Source organism: Tursiops truncatus, chromosome 1, assembly GCF_011762595.2.
Source record: "Tursiops truncatus isolate mTurTru1 chromosome 1, mTurTru1.mat.Y, whole genome shotgun sequence".
In the NCBI taxonomy this organism is placed as follows: domain Eukaryota; kingdom Metazoa; phylum Chordata; class Mammalia; order Artiodactyla; family Delphinidae; genus Tursiops; species Tursiops truncatus.
This window is the reverse complement of record NC_047034.1, coordinates 112,523,126-112,546,554: the sequence shown is the minus strand read 5'-3', so window position 1 is coordinate 112,546,554 and position 23,429 is coordinate 112,523,126. Positions and strand designations below refer to the sequence as shown.

At 33.0% G+C, this 23,429-nt stretch overlaps 1 protein-coding gene across 12 annotated transcripts in view; it reads left to right on the top strand.

The window, feature by feature from the left end:
* The window catches only part of ADGRL2 (adhesion G protein-coupled receptor L2), a 271,627-nt gene extending 248,554 nt beyond the window's left edge, over nt 1-23,073 (top strand). For 7 of the 12 annotated variants that reach the window (XM_033864355.2, XM_019919571.3, XM_019919572.3 and 4 more), the window contains 8 exons: nt 162-371; nt 1,294-1,514; nt 2,789-2,855; nt 10,394-10,485; nt 12,318-12,486; nt 15,099-15,227; nt 15,781-15,877; nt 21,041-23,073. In XM_033864355.2, coding sequence (XP_033720246.1) covers nt 162-371; nt 1,294-1,514; nt 2,789-2,855; nt 10,394-10,485; nt 12,318-12,486; nt 15,099-15,227; nt 15,781-15,877; nt 21,041-21,795 — 1,740 coding nt within the window. In that variant the 3' untranslated portion in view covers nt 21,796-23,073. Of the gene's footprint in view, nt 1-161; nt 372-1,293; nt 1,515-2,788; nt 2,856-10,393; nt 10,486-12,317; nt 12,487-15,098; nt 15,228-15,780; nt 15,878-17,581; nt 17,711-17,942; nt 18,025-21,040 lie in introns of all 12 variants that reach the window. The other 5 variants (XM_033864360.2, XM_019919578.3, XM_033864361.2 and 2 more) reach the window with 3 other exon arrangements.
* The last annotated feature ends 356 nt before the right edge of the window (nt 23,074-23,429 follow it).

The window sequence follows — 23,429 nt, the reverse complement described above, 5'->3', positions numbered from 1 at the left end:
TGATCGTAATTTTTTTTTTTTTAGTATTGAGCCCTGTTTGAACACACATGAATATTCAGAGAGTTTAGTATTAAAAGTTGAGCTATCACATGTGAAACCTATCTTACCCTTAGTTAATGTAATGCAGGAATACTAAAGTTCCTCATTTTTTTAATTTTCAGTACAAAGATGGAGTTCACGAATTACTTCTTACAGTCATCACCTGGGTGGGAATTGTCATTTCCCTTGTTTGTCTGGCTATCTGCATCTTCACCTTCTGCTTTTTCCGTGGTCTACAGAGTGACCGTAATACAATTCACAAGAACCTTTGTATCAACCTTTTCATTGCTGAATTTATTTTCCTAATAGGCATTGATAAGACAAAATACATGGTAAGTACTCCTTCTGTTTGTTGACCTTGGATCTCTGAGAATTATTATTATAACAGGTGTATCCACATATGCTGCTGTTAATATTTGACCTTGTAACTTACAATAATTGACATGGCAATACTGAAGGATAATTTGTAATAAAACACAACCCAATCATTAAGTAATATTATTATGAGTTAATTCATTTCTTGTATTAAGGTACAGTTGCATTTTTCTGGGTTGTTATTAAAACACGTAATTTGAATAGAAGAATGCTGGGTATGCTAAAATGAAAAGATCCGATTTTTAAATTTTTCATTTTGTTTACATAGTCATTCTAACCAGTGATCATTTCCTCATATTCTGAGCAATTTATTCACCATCATGAGGTCTCAGTGTCACAAAGAGAACTTAATAATTAGTTAATGCTTTACTCTGTATTCATCTGCACTGGGATGAATTTGAGAATGTTCCATGTATAACAAGAAAATGATGTTAAGTAATTAGAGCTGGGATATTTATCATTAAAGCAAATTTTAAAAAATTCTGTAGTAGAAGAAAATAGAAATAATATATTTGGAAACAACTGTTCTAAAGATTTGTAAAGCAACTTATCTACAAGTAGAATATTCAGATATAAAAATGAATAGTTCTGGAAGAGAAATTAATATGTTTTCTTATTTGCACTTACTTTGCTTTAAATAATAATGTCTTACAATGATGATATTTCTAGTACACCTAGCATTACACTCCATAAGCATTAAGCCAAATTTGGCAGTATTTTCATTTATGGAAAAAAAAATTTTTAAGAAGCAGTATTTTCTCTAAATACTGGTATATCTTAAAGACAGTAGTGAGTAGTATTGGTGAATATTGTTTAGTTTTAGAGTGGGCTGTTTATATTCCCGTATTCTCTTGTGTTTTTTGCTTCTTTCCTTTATAGATAGCATGCCCAATATTTGCAGGACTTCTACACTTTTTCTTTCTGGCTGCTTTTGCTTGGATGTGCCTAGAAGGTGTGCAGCTCTATCTGATGTTAGTTGAAGTTTTTGAAAGTGAATATTCAAGGAAGAAATATTACTATGTTGCCGGTTACTTGTTTCCTGCCACAGTGGTTGGCGTTTCAGCTGCTATTGACTATAAGAGCTATGGAACAGAAAAAGCGTAAGTAATTGCAAGTGACCTGAGTGTTTTTCAAGTGAATAACTTTTTAAAGCCTGTGAGCTGTCAGTGAGGGTCCCTGACAGACTAAAATAGCATCTGAAAGCCTTATTGGTAAGAAAATGGGCATGCCATGCACAAGTTACAATCAAATCTTTTGTAATTTTCTAGGTTGAGAGGATTTGTACTCTGGCAAGGCATATTCTAAATTATGGACTTCTTTTTAACACGAAAGATTGACCTCTAACAAATTGAAAAAGTAAATAACTTTTTGGCCTTAGAAAGATAGTAGTAAAAATTTTTCTGAACTTAAAGCATCTGACAGGTTTAACTATTCAGTTTTTAAGCTAATGTTTCATTAGCTCTCTTTGTGCAGCCGACCCTCTAGGTAACTCTCGTTCTGAGTTGTGACAGTACCACATTCCAGCCCATATGTTTTACTTTGATAATATTTTATCAGGCAGTTTGAAAGGATTAAAATAAGTCACTGTCATTCATTTATAAAAAAATATTTTTATGGAAAGTGACAGAAGGTAGACCATGTTTCTAAGGATTTTATTTGCTAGAGGCATGAATTTGCTTTCCAATTCTGTTTATTTTTTCCTTTGATAAAATTAGTTATATAAAGATTCTTTGGACTAAAGAAAGCTTTTTGACTACACAGATGATGAAAGACAAATAAAAGAAATTCATTGAGGATTTGATGTTATATGAAAAATGAACCACTAAGTATAATCTGTCTTAATAAGTTTATGCATCATTTACTCTAATACAGTATGAATTCTATGCTTTGATTTTTTTTTTTCTAGTATTCATCCATTCCCAGTTGAGGTGTTATATTTGTGCTATACTGTTTTGCAACAAACATTACATCTGACCACTTATTTTTTTAATCTCTTATGTTCCATAGGGTTAAACATTTTAGCTCAGATACAGATCTAAAGGCAAATTTTGAAGATAAGAACTTTTTAAAAATGAGACAATTTGGAATACCAAGTTTCGCGTATTTCTTAGTAAAGTCAGAGGTCTTACATCAGGATTGGGGTGGAGGGGAGTTATTATTTTCCCCATATAAGCATAATTATGCATGTCTTTATCAAATTTAAAACCTAAAGTGAAGAACAGTAGAATTATTCAAATTGTTCTTGCCCATGATAAATTAATTTTTAAAGGTAAGTGTAAAGATGCTTTTGCTTGTTAGATTTTTAAAATTTTGCTTTACTTGTGATATTGAGCATCCATTGAAGCTACTTAATATTCTTTTCTTTTCATAATAGTTGCTGGCTTCATGTTGATAACTATTTCATATGGAGTTTCATTGGACCTGTTACCTTCATTATTCTGGTAAGCAGACTCTATTTTTCCTTCATTTTTAGCTTGCTGCTTTATCAGTACAATTGAAACAGGGATAATTTGTTTTACTGTTAATTTATCTGTGCATTCAAAGATTTATAAGCATGTCTAGCTTACAGAATAAAATTATGTAGTATATTTTACATTCGATATCATTATTGAGAGTTTATACACTTGCTAATTAGTACTATTTTTAAAAACACTCTTTCCTTTAAGAAATACTTTTCCCTCATTTGTAATTTAATTTGCAAAAATGTCAGGTCTTAATCTTTATGTTAAGATTGTATGATTTTAAAGTAGTTTGATAATTAGAAAGGAATAACTGATATGTATAGTATATTTTGGTTTTGAGTAGTGGAATTTTTTGTTAAGAGGTTTAGTTCACAAAGTTACATCTTTAAAATCTATAGTATTAGCTCTGCACCAAGCCTGTGTAGCATTTATGAATTGAATGTTTTATGGAAGTAAAAGAACATTAGCTTAATATTTATTATCTTCATTTCCACATAGTAATTTAGTACTTTTAAATAAATGTCCACACCCTAAATTCTTTTTAGGGCATAAAAAAGGTTTTTTTAAGCTTAGCGTAATAAATAAATATTAAATAAATTTTAAACTCATTAGAAATAAAATTACATTTCTAAGACTTAAAATACCAAATAAAAATATTGGTTTCTAAGAAATTTTATTTTAAAATAAACCTGATACAACTTAAGTATAATGACATTAAGATATTTTTTAACTTAAATTATCAGTAGTCAAATATTTCAAATATAGTTGAAATTTTTTAAAAAAGCTAAAATATTTGGATTTAAAACTTCACTCGGTTTTAGCATCATGCTGTTACAAATAGGTGTTATTGACCATTAGAAGATTGAAAATGAAACAAGTTTATATATTGCCTATAACTGTTTATTCCTATTAAGGTTTTTTCTTTTAAAAAGTTGACACAAGTAAGCTTATTAAGATATTTCTACTGTTAATAGTATTACAATTATAGTTACTAGTACGTCAGTAAAATTAAGAAAAAAATTTAGTAGTTCAAGGAAACTTAAAACTACTTTTGTCACTAAAATGAATTCTTTTATACAATTACTTATGAAAGCAAAATGAAAATTTGAGATGAATGCCTGTATGAATCGAACCAGTAAAAAACACTCTCAAGTGTTCTTAGGAAAGCTGATTTCTCATCAGAATTATTCAATCCAGATGATTGTCCCAATTTTTTGTTCTTTGCTTACTTATGCTAACACAGCCTAAGCCTATCTTGAATTAAATGACAAACAGCTGATATGAAAGGGGTATGATCCTTAAAAACTCAAGCTTTTTTTTTCTCCCTGACCCCTTGGCCGAACATACTGATACTTTGAAAATTGTAAAAATCATTTTAGGGATATTTGATCTATACTTCTACTGCAGTTTTGTTTATTTTCTATCTCTGAAGATAAATACTGTCTTTAGAGTATTAAAAAACATTTCACTGAGCGAAAGGAGTTAATGTTCATATATACTCAGCTTCCAGTAAGAAAAGAGGTAAAGGACATTTTATTATATTGCCCTTTTATAGTGAGAGCCTACCATTATTTTTTAGTCTTGTCATTATTATCCTTTACCAAGCCATTTACGTTGAGATGTGAAGGGCTTTGGTGTTCCCAACTTAAAAACAAAACAAAACAAGACAGCAGGTAGCAATCACAGTACAGATCCTGGGAGTAATTCTTCTCCTGCAATTGCTTTGCCCTCTAATCGTCCCAACACAGAAAGACAGAGTGGTATTGAAGTGTAAAACATCATCTCAAATGTAACCTAAAGTGAGATATGTGATTGTACAGCACATGTTTGTTGAGTATTAATATGTTTACCTGTATATATCCTTATGGTGATATAGGTCATTTAAAAGTCAGTTCAGACACAGTTTAAAAATTTATACAATATAAATTATATTGTATACTGTCCTTTTAAGGAATAACAAAAAGTACCTATTGATATTCCTAGAAAGCATAGTTTTGCATTTCCAGCTTTTCTGAATTGAAATCACATAACTTAGTAGTATTAAATAAGTGTACATTTTTAATAATTTTCAATGAAGGAAAAAAGCATGTTATAGAACATAAAACTTCCTACTTCTGTATTTCTATAGAATGTCTTGCCTACAGGCACTAGAGTTATTATATCTATGAGAAAAGTGCTTGTAAGTAATGAGCAGTGGGAAACCATTAGTATGCCTGAAATGGTTTAATGAAAGCTTGGATCATGACACGTCAGGAGTTGTTCTTATCATTTGGACAGCTCCATCTGCATCGTTAATAATTAATTCAGTTCAGTAAGAGTTCAGCTCACACACTCACTTAGAAGTCTTCCTCAGAGAACACCTCTCTGGCTGCTAGTCCCAGGGAGAAATAGGTTTCTGCTTGGCTAACAGCAAAGATCTGGAGATACAAGTGCAGTTTTAGAGTTGCATTTGCCAGGTAGCAAAAGCTCTAGGGAGGACAAAAAGGGTCAGAACATGTGCAGTTCAGTTAGGTTACTTCAGAGTGGTGTTTCTGTTCTTGTGTCTTATCATATCCATGTCAGGACGGCAAGCTTTGGAATGAATTTTAAGCTCCTAAGCTCAAATGGATATGATTCAATTGAGCAGGTCGATAACTATAAAACAAACTGTGCACTCCTATAATCTATGGTACTTTTTTCTTTCTTTAAACTCTTTGTATTTTCATGTTCATCAATATGGGTGAGGATTAGCTAAGCCGTATCATCAAGTAGTGATGAATTTTATCAGCAAATTACATGACAGATTATTTAAACAGTAATTTATGAAATTATTTTTGGGGATAGATAGAAGAGTATTATTTGTTATTGAAAGAGAAAGAATGCCCCATTTAGTGATTTAACTCTTTTTAGCTGAATAGGAGAATTCTTTTCTTTTTAATTTGGTCTCACTCTTTCACATAGAATTCTATTAAGAGGTACCCATCTACCTATTTACCTGTACACACACACACACACACACACACACACACACACACACAGAGCAGAGTTAAAATCTGATTAATTCCTGGATGAGTTGCCTCATCTTCAAACTTAATCTTCAGTGTGGGCATTTAGACTGGTGAGTTGACATACAACATGTAACACAATCCTGTTAACTTGTACTTACTAGAGGCTTCTACACGAATGATTAATGACATGTATACCAGCTGTAGACAATCTTTATGTACATAGCTGTAACTCCATCTTTTTCATTTCTCATTGATGCATAGCACCTTTCAACCTATCCCAAAATACTCTGTTTAACAGAAGTATATGGCTAGAAAGACCCATTTATGTCATAGGGAAAAGGTTAAGAAGAAAGAACTCAGTACGTCATTTGAAACTAAGGTTTTCAGTCTTCAAGTGACTATTTTGGACAATAGATTTTATCAAAGATTTTTTCTGCCCCCTCTATTTCTTGTTCTGATTCCCATAGTTACATTTTAAGAGAACAAGAGTAGAAGAGAAAAGAAGAAAATCTATTGAAATGTTTTATTATACAAAATTATAACTCTTATTAGAGTATATTGCCTCCTGAAAAAGATCATAGGAACAGTATTTATCCATGAAACTAAAAATTAGCATTTACATTTTTAGACACTGGAGAAAATCAGAGAACTTTAAAACCACAGTTTAAAGAACTTGTTAACACTTCAGTAAGTGTTCTATTTAATTCCAGAAAATATTTCACTCACATATATTTTGCTGGCAATGTATTAAAATGTTCAGTACCTAAATAATAGACATTTTTTTGGTAAATAATTTGTATTAGTAAAATTTTTTAATGTGGAGTTGAGGAAAAGAAAAATATCTCACGCTTAACAGTTTTTGCTCTTACGCTGTGATTCACAATAAGTCTTGCATACCTTTTTTCGTAATTACTTTGTCTGACAATGATGTTATTTTCTCCTATTAAAGATACCATTGCCTCAGTAATTATATATCGTCGTTGTATTTCAAAGACTAAGTTAGTGTTGGATTTAACTAAATTTCTTGGCAACTTAACCATTAGTGCGTTGGCTAAAATTTTATTTTCAGTTTCTGTAAATTGGAGAATTCACAGACACTTGTGAAACAGTCTGACTGCAAGAGTCCTTCTGTGGTTTTATGATTATTTTTCTAGGATTTTAAGTTGTTTTTAAAGAGACTCACTTTTAAAACATCTTCTTGAAACATTTGATTTTAAATATGCTAGAAACAATAGCTTTCTTTCCCCACTCGGGTTTTATGGGTTTATGTGATATTTAGCTGTGTATGAATATAACTAGCACAGACAGGATTAAGAAAACACAAATAACTGTTCAAAGTACAATTTGGCTAGTGGGAATAGAAGTGTGTGGACGTTTTAGCTATTTGCTGATTATGGGATGGTAGTGTTTCACAAAGGAAATGGAGAATTGGTTGTTATGGCAAGCCCATCAAGTGGAAATCATTTGAAGAGCACACCTTTGTATGTCATTTAGAATTTCTTTGATAGTGTGTTCTATGTATTAATTAATTTAATATTATATCTTCAACTCATTGGTCATCTCTGACTGAGTGGTAAATTAGATTACTCTTTATAGAAGTGGAACCTTTTTTAAAAAAATACAAAACTAGTATATCTTTTGTTTGTTAGAAGACTGCTAATTTTCTCAACCAGAATAAACTGGTTAATTTTGTTGACAAGACTGGGCCATGGAGCCAGAAGACAGTATATTGAATCTCAGCATTGACATTACAGTAGCTAAGTAGTCTTTGGCAAGATAATTAACATCATAGATTTGTAAAATGGTTATCCAAGTGCTACCTACTACCTCTGGAGATAGGATTATATGTTGTGGGTGGGGTATTTTTTTTCCTGTAATTTTCTGAGCTTTATATCTTGTGACTGTATTATCTTTGTAGCTAGGAAGAAACACTGAACACATATATAACATTAAAAACTTCAGTAGGGTGAGGAGAGATGCATCTAACAGTCTGTTTTTTAAGGATTAAATGAAATATGTTTTCTGTGGCATTTTCAAGTTGGTTAGTTCTGTCTTAACAAGAAACAAATGTCTTTGTATCATATTTAAGCTTTAATTCTATTTTTACATAGGTACACTTCATTTTCATTTCAATTTTATTGGAAAATAAGCTAGTTCTTAAATAACTGATTTTTTTTTTTGTGGGGGCTGGTTTTTCTTCATTGAAAAATCTGTTTGGATGGATGTAACCCCCACAAGTTCACATTTTGTACTTATTTTCTTTTTATAGCATAATACTTGATACATCCACATTTTTTTCACATTCACATTCTTTATTTTCCTTGTGGTTTAGACATTGTGGTGGGTAATAACTTTTTTTCTTTTCTTGAATGTACTCCTACCACTACTATTATTTTATTCCTGAGGGGATAAGTAATATGCTTAGAAAATAATGAGCTCCAAATTGTGGCCCTTTTGTGCTTCAGAAAATTATTTAACAAAAGGTGTTGGGGTAGAGGGCAACCCTAGGTCTGGAAGTTTGTAATAAAATAAATAAACAGTTTTATCAGGACATTCAAAAAGAAGGGTTAGGAGGTTTAAAAGATTTTGATTCTGAATCTGTTAGGGCAGCCATTCTTACATAAGTGTTGTAACTACTTTGTTTCCTTATATGGGTTTTGGTTGGTTGGTTTGTTTTTATGATTATTTGGAGTACTTGTTTTTAACCATTCTTAAATTGTCCTAGTTAAGGCTTACTGTTATAGAAAATAAAAAGTAAAAGCACTACTTTAAAAAAATTAGAGATAAACTGTACCATGCTTCTTTAAAATCAAATCAAGTATTCATTGTACTATCAGAAAGATCTCCCTAATTTCTCAAAGGCAAAAATTTGTGTCTTATCCCTATACAATAAGCACATTCTTGTGTGGAGCAGTAAGGTCAATAAATATTTGTTGAATGAAATGAATCATATTGTAATAATCCTGAAAATGTAAGCCTTTATTTATGTATGACCAACTGGACTTTATAATCTTCAGAATATAAAGCTAGACATTTTTTTTTACCAATTTATTTACTTTTTCTCTAGACAAGTATTTTAAGAAATTAATTTTTAAGTACTTTTTTAAGCAAAGAGCTTCTTTTGTCCTCAAGTAATTAATGGAATGCTGTCTGCCAGCACTTGCAAATTATGCCTATTTTAGTCCTTAAGAGGAAATTCTACATCTAAGAGAAATAACAAGGCACAGTAGACAAAATGACTGATACAGGGCTTAAAGCCTTTGCTCTGTTCCTTAAACTCGTTAGGAAGGACTTGGAAATTTTCTTTATTGCCTTACATCATTTTTCCTAATTATAAAATCAGAAGTGGTGATGAATGAGGAAAATAATGTTATCATTTTATCAGATGGTATTGTGACTCAGTAAAAATAATCGCGTTACTGTAACAAAGTTATGTGGGTTATTTACTACCAAGGAATTGCTTTTGTCTCTACATATAAACAGGTCCTTTTCTGAGTATACCCTTTGTGCCTTCACTAAATCACTTAATCCTCACAAAATAACTTCATTTTGTCTTTTTTAAAGTAATAATCTGAAGTAAATAAAATGTCAAAAAGAATCCAGGAGCGATTTAGCACAGTTTTATTTTTAGAGCATAAAAATGGAAGCTGCCTTCACTCCATCCAGCATTCTGCCAGGCTTCCGTAGAAGCAAATGCAAATTACAAACCTTTAACTTTCCTCAGTCAAAACACAACTCTTATCTTCTGAGTTCTCTCAAGTTGACCTGCCAGACTGTGCTTCCATGTCAGGTTCTATCTTCCCCAGTTGGCATTTGTTGCATCTACATTCTTTGTACAACTGAGTGTTTAGAGGGACTCAAAACAGCCTTTGGAATTTACCTACTTCCATACAGTATAGAGACATCAGGAAGAAAGAAATGGTGGTCTTTAACACTTAAATAGCAAATACATTTATATATTTTAAAGTTCATCTTACTTTATATAACCAGCTAACATTTTTCATATATTTTATCTCATTTGATCTTCACCATTACCTTATAAAAAGAGTATGCAAATGCAAATGTTAATTTTCCTCATTTAATCAGTCAAAATCAAGAACTAGACTCTCAACTAATTCTTAGGGTCCCAAATTCAGGGATCTTTCCATTATAAGCTACATGATGTAAATGCCCCTTCTAAGGAATTCACTTCTGTGTTTTCATTCGATGGTTTTTAGGCCCTGGAGTACTTCTAGCTAAAGAAACTAATTTAGGCTGTCTAATTTATTTAATCATCACCACATGATACTGATTTAATGAGGTTTCAGTTTCATGTCAAATGATCTATTAAAAAATCGATCATATGTAGCCAGAGTATTTTTTTATTTAGACTCAACTTGATCATTGCATAAGTAAACTAGAATTGAATCAGTATCTACCATATACTCGTGTTATTCATATTTAACTGCATTAATCCATTAAATATATTTGCAAAAATGTATAATTTTTACTTTTTGTCATAGTGATCTAATTCTTTATTTGTTGTAACAGCTAAATATTATCTTCCTGGTGATCACATTGTGCAAAATGGTGAAGCACTCAAACACATTGAAACCAGATTCTAGCAGGTTGGAAAACATTAAGTAAGTATTTCGTATTTTAATTTTACTGCTTGACAAAGTGAAAGGTATTCTCCACAGGGAATACATGAATACCATCTTTCACCTGTAGAAATTATTCAGAATGAAGTTTTACTGATCAAGGTTGAGTCTCACTGTTACCATGTCACAGACATTGGTCAAAAATTAGGTAATAATTTCTGTCTTGATCTAAAGCCAAGAAATTGTTTCAGTGGCTTTGTGGAAATTCCATATCACTGTAGCAATTTCATTTGAATTTAAAATGCAATTCAAAATGATGTTCCTGTTTGCATGACTGATATGATTATATTGTTTGTTTTGTTAAATGACTTTTTGATTTATTAAGGATTCTGAGCAGTTTCTACTTCTAATCCTGTTTTCCTAAGAGAATTTACTCCATTACTGTTGTTAACTTGGAGATTGTCTATTGTTTTCATGATAATTAAAGAAATGTTTACTTTATTTCAATGTTGAAAAAAACTGCAATATCCTATCAATGGAAAAATGTTATCTAATTAACAAAAAATTGATAGCTGTTGATTCACTAAGTCATCTTATAAAAGCATTTTCAGAGTAATTTTTTAAAATATGAGTTAATTTAAAATTTGAGGAGGTATTGTTCAAGTTGGTTATAATGGGATGTGGAAAATATTTTTAATGTTAAAAATGGCAGATCTATAGTAAGGGTAATTTTTTTTTAATTAGATAAAGTTTTAGATAGGTTAGTGCCAGCTTCATTGCATGTTGCATGGTAAGAGAGAGAGCTAATCTTTAGCATCTCTCTCTTTTCTTCCTTTTCCTCTTTCTGTCTTCTCATCTACACCAGTAATTACCGTGTTTGTGATGGCTACTATAATACGGACTTACCTGGGTAAGGTAGAACCCTACATTAACAAATTTATGGCATGATTTATATTTTTTACAAATCCGTCAATATCATGAATTGCCCTTAATTTTTATAATTATTTTGGAATATCTTATTTGCTAGAATATTTTAAACTATAATATGCCTTTATTTTTTAATTGTTTGCCTCTGCATTTTGACTTTCTTAATTTTGACTAATTTTATAAAATATATAAATGCTTTCTTATTACTTTCTATTTTAATTCTGTCTAATAATTTTGTTTCTCTTTTCTGCTTATAATGCTTTCTAGCTATGAAGATAATAAGCCATTTATCAAGTAAGATCATTAGTTAGACATGGAATGCACTGACTTTAAATCCTCTCATTCCGTCCTATTTTCTACAGTTCCTTTCTCCTTAAGCTATTCATGATGAAATCTCTCCCAAATTATTTTATTTTGAAGTTGTTCTCATGTTTTTGTCTCATTTCAGCTAGGCTTCTTCATGCTTCAGTTATAAAACCTTAGGTTCACCTAAGATTAGTTTCTTAGAATCTGAGGTTTAGGTGTTAAGTGATTATCTGCCATTTAACCTTTCTGTATGTGTCACATTATTCAGTGTCTTGAGTGCACCACAGGAATAAAAGTATAGGAGTAAACTAATTAAGGACTCCTTAATTTCTTTTACCAAAATGCACATAAAAGACAATAAAGTCATGGGGGATGTTTTACACCTTGTATTTTAATATAGTTTTCATACCTTGTTTATTCTGAGTAAGAAAAGGTCATACCTGCTGTTGCTGTTTTCACTGGAGACTGCAGTACTAAATGCTATTGTTCTTTCTTTAATCAATGAAAGGTTAAAGCCAAAATGCTGTTGAATTTGAATGTGAACGTAAAGTCAACTGCTACTACTGATATGTTAATAGTTAAGTGTGATGTGTGTTGTTCTCTCATTGAACCTGTTGATGAAATTCACTTTATTTTTTCAGGTCTTGGGTGCTTGGCGCTTTTGCTCTTCTGTGTCTTCTTGGCCTAACCTGGTCATTTGGGTTGCTTTTTATTAATGAGGAGACTATTGTGATGGCTTATCTCTTCACCATCTTTAATGCTTTCCAGGGAGTGTTCATTTTCATCTTTCACTGTGCTCTCCAAAAGAAAGTAAGTGAAAACACTTAGAGGCTCTGCTTAACTTGTTCTTTGATTTGAAAATAATATATATAATAGGGAAGATTTTAAGTTACAACTGGAATATTATTAATAATATTATATTTTAATCATAAATTAATTGTAATGAAAGTCAGGAAGCTCAGGCTTCACATGTAAAATGTGTCAATACCAGTCATCTCTTGAATGTCAGTTTGGGAATATTATAAACTAGATACTTATGTTAAGATTTCTTCTTTGGAGTCTACAAAAATGCTTTGTGCAAAGGGTATACAAGAAAAATAAAAAGTTAAATAATCTTGTTCTTTGCTCAATAAAAGGAATGCAGTGGTTCAAAACAAAATTGAGTATAAGGATAAATGGTCTAAATTTTAAAAGCACAAGATATACAGAAAAATGAATATCAGTGTTGTCTTCTGAGTAATTTTGAAAGATCTTAAAACCCAGCAATTTCATATCTCACATCTTGTTATTTTGTCCTGATTTAATGTTAAGTGGAGTCAGCAAAATTGACTCAAAACTTAAAGTTGAAGGTGAAAAAGTTTAACCTATTACAAGAAGATGTTAAACCTAAGAGAATAGCTTAGCTACCATTTAAGTTTAAAATGTCTATGCCTATCACCAGGTATCATCCTTTCCCTGTCTGCATATCTAACGTAGTCTTTTTATTCCGTTATTACTAGTTGGTCACTAAACTGAACAGAGAAATAGAGTTGTGAAAGTGAAAACTATTATGTTTTCAGTCCTGACAAGATGATAGTGTTGTTACTTTCATCAGTTCTGATAAGCTATAATTGTGAGATAATGACAGTGGAATGTGCAATGCTGACAGATAATAATGTACATTCACAGCAATATAGGCATTAGGCAAATCCAACACCGGAGGGTATTATTTGGATAAAATACCATTTTGATTGCCATTGTCTTGGTTATATAGGATTTCAGAGCAGTTAATAGACATTAATTGTACAGAAATTTTTTGTGAGGTATCATGTATTATTTAATATGAACCTTAACTTTCTAAACATTATACAGGTATAACCTTGTAATTACTTTGGTTTTTATATATTTTCTGCATAGATGAGCATTTTATATACATGCACATAATCACATATTCATACCTTCTGTCAAATGTTTTTGACAAAGCATAAACTTAGCAGAAAAAGGATGAGGTCATCATTATTTCCTCATAGAGTTTGTATATTAATTTTACAGAGATTTTGCTATGCTTTTTAATTAGCAATTACATTTTAAAGTCATTGTGTTACATTTCTTTTGAACAAGTTCTACTTAGTCTTGGATATGTCCTATTGGATGCTGCCAGGATGAATTGTTAAGAATATAAGATGATTTAGTTAAAATCATGGTTCTAACTGCTTGAGTGAGCATATTTAGGCAGAGAAAATGCTTTGAAAATTCACCCCCATTGTTATTTGTTCTAATAGATATAATTAAATAAAGCTAAGAGGATGAAAATTCAAGTGCACTTAGATTTAAAAGGTCATTAGTGACTTTAATTCTCTAATTTCCCAAGGAATAAGTGTCAGAGTTTTGGCCTTTGCAGGCAGATACTGAGCATAGAAATGGTGTTGGGCGGGGGAGCGGGGAGAGGGAAGCCTTTGAGTGTTTTTTGTAACCTACTAGAAAAAATAATCTCTTATGCAGCCTCTCCTTCTTCTGTCTTGAAATTTCAAAGTCTGGCTCTTAGCCTCAATGAAACCTGTTTATATGCCAGCAAAGCTGTACAGAATCCAGAACTCTCCCCCCTCCTCCCAATTCTTGACCACCTAAGTGGGGCACTATTATTTAGCAGTTGTTTGGACCTCACTTTTTAACGTTTCAACTTTCTTTCAGGCCTGACAACTTTTCTATCTATTCATATGTCCAAACTTCAGGGGAAAAGGGAAATTACCTGGGTAACTCGTTAATGTGAATGGAAATTGCTTAAATAGTTCCCTTGTGTGCTAATGAAGTGAATAGGCATCTTAGACTCTCTACACTAAATGTTAGAGCTAGACACATCAGAAAATGAAGAAAACATTCCATCCTAATTAATGACATATGTATCAAAGGACTTTTTTTCCTTTATTCTTGTGCCAAAGTAGTCTTTCATTATAAAGAGGTCACCTGCAACACCATGCAATCTAGTAAAAGACGTTTATGTACTGACCTACCTAAGAGGACCCGAAGCATATAAACCTTAAATGACTGAATTACAGGTGGTTAAATGTAATTAAGCAGGGAAAATACTAAATTTTTTATCTTATTTTCTTAGCATGAAATAGAAAATTGGGTTTACTAAGGCTAGAGCTAGAATAAGGCTTTTAAGATATTACCATTGTATTAATAAATAACATTTGCATAATGAAAACAGGGTATATAAAGCATTTCTACATGTGATATCACCCTTTAAAGATCCTACTAGCCAGTCTAGTGGACAGAGGTGTTTTTCTGATTACCATTTCACCAGTTTCAATTGAACTTGACTTTGTAATCTCCACGGAAAAGTGTTAGTGGGACTTCTTGTCTCGTCTGCTCATTTAATTAGAGAGAGAGGAGCAAGTATGTTTATATTAATCCCTTGGTCTTGTGGTTATTCAATGCAGGTACGAAAAGAATATGGCAAGTGCTTCAGACACTCGTATTGCTGCGGCAGCCTCCCAACTGAGAGCCCTCACAGCTCAGTGAAGGCGTCCACCACCAGAACCAGTGCTCGGTATTCCTCTGGCACACAGGTAACAAAGAGTTTGACAGCATCTTTAATTAATCTTCTTTATGGAAAGCCTTCTGAGACATGTTCTGTTCAGATGTACTAATTGTCTCCTCATTATAATGATCTAGGTAGCAAATACTTGCCTTCTTAGTATTTTGGTTTTAATTTCTTCCTAAGTATTTCTTCAAGGTGTTTCTTTAGGTGTAAACATCCTTTTTTGAGAGGTATACTTTTTTAAGAAGTATGTCATAATCATTAGATATCCTAAGCTCACATAGCACAGGACTCAGTAGGCATTCAGTAAACATTTGTTGACTAACTAGCCATCTCCACTTTAAAAAAAGACAATAAGTGAACACTCTTTTTAAGATCGGAAAATTAAATACTCCTTAGTAGAGAAGCAACAGAGGAGTATAGACTTCCTTCATTCTAGAACAGAATCAATGCACATTTTTTTTAAAAAAGGTCAAAAGATAATTCTGCACAGATTGTTCAGGGTACATCTTTGTGTGTCTAATGTAAGGTAAGCTTGGGAAAACTAACATAACATATGTCTTGCTATTTTATGTTAATAGAGTCGTATAAGAAGGATGTGGAATGACACTGTGAGAAAACAATCTGAATCGTCTTTTATCTCAGGTGACATCAATAGCACTTCAACACTTAATCAAGGTCAGTTACTAGGAAAATTTGAGTTTACAATTTAAATTTTGTGCCTTTTGCCAATTTGCAATAATTCTAGAGAAAATGCTGAATTTTCCTCTCAAATGGGTTTATATCACAAGCTCTTAAACCTGTTGAGTCATCTTTTATTAAAGTACATATAAATTCTTTTTATTCAATAATGTAATGCAAAAAGTATGATTTCAAATACCACGTTAACAGAGTGAGGCTGGAAAAAGTAATTTCTGAGAACGTGCTTTGCCACAGATTAAAATGGTTTCCTAGTGAATACAGATTTATTCTTTCTAAACGTACATTTATGAAAGTTTTCTTCTTAAAACATTAATATAATTAGAATAACTACTCTTCACATTAAACAGTACCAGTTTTGCAGTGAAAATTCTTACTTGTAAAATTCTTCTGTTTTTACGTTTCTTTCAAAAAGTAAAAAGTAAATGTCAAAACATTTATACTAACTCTTCATAAACACATAATTAAACTACATGATAATTTACAAAGTAATTTTTATATTTGAATTGTTATTATTTAATGTGTCTACAATTATAGCCTTAAACTTATCACATAATCGATATAATTCCAACTTAAAACAATATGGCAAATAAAATAATTTAGCCAGATAAGGGCACAAGTACATGTACAGACACATATTCCTGAGTACAAGTTTAGTAAATTTCAATTTACTTTGAAAAAAATCATATATTATTGTATATATTCTTGGAAAGGTAATTTATCCAGGTAATTTTGATGTACTGATTTGTAATATAATATGTTATATTTTATCACAATGCAGTATGAAAGACATTTTTCATTGTTGACATTGTTCTGATGAGATTCTGGTTTAAAATGAAAAAAAGCACATGTATGGCATCAAAACCAACTTGAATTTTAAAATATTTTTAGCCAAATTACATTAGTTATGCAAAACGCATGTTTGATAAGTATTGAAAGGTTTGTAATTTGTCAGTTAGAATGAGTGAAATGTGTGTTTATTCCATTGCTCTGATGTTTTACCTAATTCTGTTAAGATGACTATCAAAAAGGAAATGAATTATTCAATGATTCATTTTTGAAACCTGGCAAATAAGATTACAGAAGGAGAATTCTTGTTGGATAGAATTTGTGAATGGTCTAATAATTCATTATACACAGTCTCTTTTTCCCCTCAGCATGTGTGCTCTTGCATTTACTAAGAGAAGCTTGGTGCAGTGTGTCATACTTTTTACCTGTTTGTGAAAGTTGTTTTTCCTCCTGCTTGTATCAGAGTTGGTATTAACACCGATGTTTTCATGAGGGATAATCCCACACCTGTAAATTCTGAAAGTTTGAGATTCCCTCTTCTGGGCCTCAGTGGTTAGGTTTTTAATATTAAGCAGTAACATCTTGAAACATAATGTTGATCTCTGTGCATTTAATTGCCATTTTTGTTTAACAGTGATTTTGTATAAATTAGTAAATGTCATCCTCAGCAGGTGTTTACTTGGGGGACTTAGAAAGCACCTGTGAATTGCTGAAATTTAACTTCCCTCTTCCCTTTCTCCTTCAAATTAGTAGTTCAAATACAGTCAGATAATTTCAGCAGATTTTCCATTGCCAACTTATCCACTACCCTTGATGAATACGAAAAGTACTTTACTGCAACTGCAACACTAAAATAAGAGAACTGATGTATTTTTTTCTGTTTCTTTGCTTTAGGAATGACTGGCAATTACCTACTAACAAACCCTCTTCTTCGACCCCACGGCACTAACAACCCTTATAACACATTGCTCGCTGAAACAGTTGTATGTAATGCCCCTTCAGCTCCTGTGTTTAACTCACCAGGTGTGCTTATACTTACGAATACAACTACCTTTCTTTGCTGCTAAACAGAACTCTGATCTTTGCCCTCTTTCTAGAACACTCAAGTTGCCATATACTTACTATTACATCCTTAATTTCTCAGTTAAAAAGCATTATGGTATTGCCCATGCCAGGCTTCTAAAACTGCACTATATTATAGTAAAAATTCAGTCATGATAGTATTTACCAATAATTATCCATGTTTTTGACACAGGTGGCATAAATCTTAATATATTATTACAGGACTGACATCACATGGTCTGAGAGCCCATCTTCAAGATTTATATCATTTAGAGGTATCCTATCTATGTAATATACTATTCAGTTGACTCTAAAGCTTGCTGACGGAGTTTGCTTCTGGCATGACTTAGCTAATAATTTGGATGCCTAGGTATAGAAAACTACATCCAGCATTATCAATGTAACCAAACTATAGTATAGTGCAGCTTTATGGTAGTTTTTCTTTCTTCTTAAAAAACTAAGAATAAAGTTAATATTAGTCAGTTTATACCTATAGTTTTTTATTGGGGGAGGGGGAGAGATTGTCACTAACCCATCCTGTATTTTACTGTATTTTCTAATAGCTTATTTATTTAAAAAATATATATATATATTTAATATTAACAGAATTTTCAAGAGTTTGGTGAAAGTTATTGCATAATTACAGTTAGCATATAATCTTTATTTGTGATTGATATTTGCCACTAAATTAAACACAGAACTTCGTTTCCGTTTTTTTTTTTTCTTGACATTCTTTTTTAACGTAACTGCAGCTTCTCTTTTCATTCTCTTGTTTTTCTTACTTTCCTTATGCTTTCCTCTAGCAACCTACAGAGAGACAAGTATGGGAGTAAAACTTAACTTTGCCTATCAAATGTAAATTTTTTCAGCATGATTTTTAACCGGCACAATTAAAACATAACTAGCAGTCATGAAGTAGACTCAGCGGGCAAGTGGTTCACAATTTGCAACTCAAATGTTTCCAAATTCAAACAGTACATCTATATGTACTGCCTTTTGTCAGTAATAGAGGTCTGTAGCAAATGCTGTCCATACTTAAGTACATGCAATGCTGAAATAATTTGCTCTTTAAAGCCTGAGGTACTGTCAACCAGAATGCTTAATAATTGACTTATCATTTCTGCATTCCCACAGTAATCTTGCTACAGGCTGTGGAAAGTCTTCCAGTGAATTACCTGAACTTGGGCAGAAAAAGTTGCCTCTTCAAAACCAGCCAAAGATGTCCTTAAATCTGCAGTATATCATAGAAAACACCTTTTGGATTACCCAGTATATATTTTTATATTTATTAAACAACAATAAAAAGAAAAATGACAAGATCAAACCTCGACAGAGGAAACAAACGCTAGCAACTGATCCCCGTGTCACTTATAATTTAAAACAGCAAATGTTTCCTAGTAGTAGATCTTCTAAAGTTTGTGACACATATGTAAATTTATAAAGCTGGAGATTTGTGTCAGTGAGGCTAAAGGAAGCCATGCAAAGAACTATCATAACTTCATTTTGTCAAACATGCCTTGGAGCGTGATACAAATCGAATTGTCAGCTTTTCAAAAGTAGAAGTTGGATCAGAATTTTCTAAATAACATGAGTCAATAATAAATATGACCCACCTATTTTCTCATTTTCTGCTAATGATAATTAATTGAGCATGTATTAGGTATTTATTGGTCATGACATTGAGTTTTCTAGGATAATCTGCAGCTTTAAGAGTGGAGTGAGCACTAAAAAGGGAAATTTCCTATTTTTTCGAAGAATTCATTTTTTTCCTAAACTCCTCCAAGCCTTGCATACAATGCAGCAGCCTCACAGTGGTCAGTTTCATTTCAATAACATCATTTCATTCTTTTTTTTTCCAGACTTATCTGTAGACAAGTGATTTTTTTCTCTAGGATTTTGAGAATGAATAACCTAACTTTCCATGGTACAGACCATTTAATTTTCTCTAAAACTTTTTTTTCATCTGCCTGAGAAGCACTGTGATGTCTTAGTTTACATGTTTATATGTCTGTAGAAAAATACAACTCTGATTCAAAGAGAGCATGTTACCATATTTTTTTTCCTCCTGAACCTCTTTTCATATCTTCAGCAGACGTATCCAATCTTTCACTCCTTTAGAAATAAAAATATATTAGCCAAGGCTGACACCCTTTTCCCATTCCACAGTTGATATTTATTCTTGGTTTAATTTCTGTGACACATACTTAAGAAACCTCCTAACATTTCTGCGTTTAACCTCCATGCCCATGGTGTCTGTGGGCCAGTCTCGTACAGTAGTAGACTCTGCTGGTTCATTCGGTGCTGTCACTGTGACTGATGCAGACTGCAGGGCTGCAGGCAAACTTTGACCAATAGGAGCCTGGGGCCATTGCTATCAGAGAGAGTATTAGTACCAAATAAAAGTTCAAAATAATAAGAAATATTCAATGAAAAAGTAAAAGGCTGCTATTGCTGGTAATCTAATTTGTTGAACCCTTGCTCTAAGTTGCTGAGAAGCTTAGAAATTCTTCATCATGTTACAATAAATCATTTTACTTTCTTTTATATATCAGCTACTCTTAGGCCAGATAGCCTGAGCAGACAGACATGATGTGAGTTGTCCAAAGTGAGTCATTCCACCTGCTGTCTATCGTGTTGTTGGATGGTGCTTGTGGGCCCCTGGTCCAGTCAGTATGAGAGGCGGCTGTCTTTGTTTAACATGACTTCTTTGTGTCTGTCCATTTTTTCATTCTTTTTTTCACTTCATCTCCAGAAAAAGGAAATGTTAGAATGTTGTTTAAAGAGTTGCTTGCCAGTTACGTGGGTTTATGTTGTACATTTGCCTTCAGTTTTTGTATGTGACTTATTCCTTTTTAATTTAGTGTTGTTTAGGACAAATTCTGTTAATTTTATTTTTATAAACCATAGTCTCGTACTTTAAAACGTAAATGTCACTAATGAATTGCTTTGCATTAACTATGCAAGGGCATGGAGTGAAGTCTTTATAAGAGTGTCAGAGATTTGACCAAAAATCAATTCATAACTACTGTCTCCCCGAAATTGATAAAGCAACATTCTGTATACCATCTTCCCTCCCTGGAAAACAGTATTATTCTTTCACACTTGTTCCTGTTATCTAAGGGGTTGCAACTGTTTACAGTTGGGAATGCAGGAAAGCCTGGCACTTTCCAAGTGTTAGCTTTCAAATACAACTTTGTCCTGAACGACATTAAAAAGTTTTGTACAAAAGAAGTAAAGATTCTTGAGGAAGGAACAGAGGCAGTAACCGAACCCCTCCCTTTTCTGTTTCAGGACATTCACTGAACAATGCCAGGGATACAAGTGCCATGGATACTCTACCGCTAAATGGTAACTTTAACAACAGCTACTCACTACGCAAGGGGGACTATAATGACAGCGTGCAAGTCGTGGACTGTGGACTAAGTCTGAATGATTCCGCTTTTGAGAAAATGATCATTTCAGAATTAGTGCACAACAACCTGCGGGGCAGCAGCAAGGCTCACAACCTCGAGCTCACACTACCAGTCAAACCTGTGATCGGAGGGGGCAGCAGCGAAGATGACGCTATCGTGGCAGATGCTTCGTCTTTAATGCACAGTGACAACCCAGGGCTGGAGCTCCATCACAAAGAACTCGAGGCACCGCTCATTCCTCAGCGGACTCACTCCCTTCTGTACCAACCCCAGAAGAAAGCGAAGCCCGAGGGGACTGACAGCTACGTCTCCCAGCTGACAGCTGAGGCCGAGGACCACCTGCAGTCCCCCAACAGAGACTCTCTTTACACAAGCATGCCCAACCTTAGAGACTCTCCGTATCAGGAGAGCAGCCCCGACATGGAAGAAGACCTGTCTCCATCCAGGAGGAGTGAGAACGAGGACATTTACTATAAGAGCATGCCAAACCTTGGAGCTGGCCATCAGCTTCAGATGTGCTACCAGATCAGCAGGGGCAATAGTGATGGTTACATAATCCCCATTAACAAAGAAGGGTGTATTCCAGAAGGAGATGTCAGAGAAGGACAAATGCAGCTGGTGACAAGTCTTTAATAGTGCAGCTAAGGAATTCCAGCGGCCCCATGCAAGTGTTAGTAAATAAAGACAGGCTCCATGGCCTGATACAGCTCCCTCAAACTCTGCTTGAAGAGATGGCTCTGTTGACCTGTGGTTCTCCAGTGTAAAAAAGATGACTGAACCTTGCAGTTCTGTGAATTTTTATATAACGTACAAAAACTTTGTATATACACAGAGTATACTAAAATGAATTATTTGTTACAAAGAAAAGAGATGCCAACCAGGTATTTTAAGTTTCTGCTGCTGTTTAGAGAAATTGTGAAACAAGCGAAACAAAACTTTCCAGCCATTTTACTGCAGCAGTTTGTGAACTAAACTTGTAAATATGGCTGCACCATTTTTGTAGGCCTGCATTGTATTATATACAAGACGTAGGCTTTAAAATCCTGTGGGACAAATTTACTGTACCTTACTGTTCCTGACAAGACTTGGAAAAGCAGGAGAGCTATTCTGCATCAGTTTGCAGTTAACTGCAAACCTTTTACATTAAGGCAAAGATTGAAAACATGTTTAACCACTAGCAATCAAGCCACAGGCCTTATTTCATATGTTTCCTCAACTGTACAATGACCTATTCAAAAATGGCTAAAGAAATTATATTTTGTTCTATTGCTAGGGTGAAATAAATACATTTGTGTCCAACGGAAATATAATTGTCATTAAAATAATTTTAGAGTTTGGAGACAATATTGTGTGAAGCTCATGGTTGCACATATGTTATCAAATGTTTTTTCTTACACTTTGTCATTGTAAGTTCTACCCATTTTCACTTATTTTCCACTGTATACGGTGTTCTGCTTTGACAAGTTAGTCCTTATTCTTACATTTTAATTTCTTATGGCCAAAAGAACGTGTTTTATGGGGAAAAAAACTCTTTGAAGCCAGTTATGCCATGCCTTGCACAAATGTGGTGAAATCTAGAAAAGGTTGTTTGTCACCCCTCTGTTTGTTCTTGAACAGGGGCCAAAGAGGGCACTGGGCACTTCTCACAAACTTTCTAGTGAACAAAAGGTGCCTATTCTTTTTTAAAAAGTAAAATTAAACATAAATATTACTCTTCCATATTCCTTCTGCCTATATTTAGTAATTAATTTATTTTATGATAAAGTTCTAGTGAAATGTAAATTGTTTCAGCAAAATTCTGCTTTTCTTTTCATCCCTTTGTGTAAACCTGTTAATAATGAACCCATCACTAATATCCAGTGTAAAGTTTAACACGGTTTGACAGTAAATAAATGTGAATTTTTTCAAGTAGCTAATGTGCACTTTTATGTACGATACATAATTGGCTTTAACACACCGGTCCTTTGCCACCCCGCTCCCCTTGGGTGTACTAGGTTCCTTCACAATATAACCCACGGGTATGCAAAAGAATACAGTTCAGCTGCCTGATGGTTCTATATCCTGAAAAGAATATATTTGTATTCTGATTACCATTACCTATGCACAAAATCTGGCAGATAGGTTTCAATAGGGAAATATACTGAAAGTATTTGTGTCTGTTGCATTGCAACAGAGCCAAAAAACAAATAAAAATGAAAAAAAGAAGACGTGTTGGAAATCTCAAGTCAAATTTGGGCATCGTTAAAAAAAACTGACTTTTCAGCAGT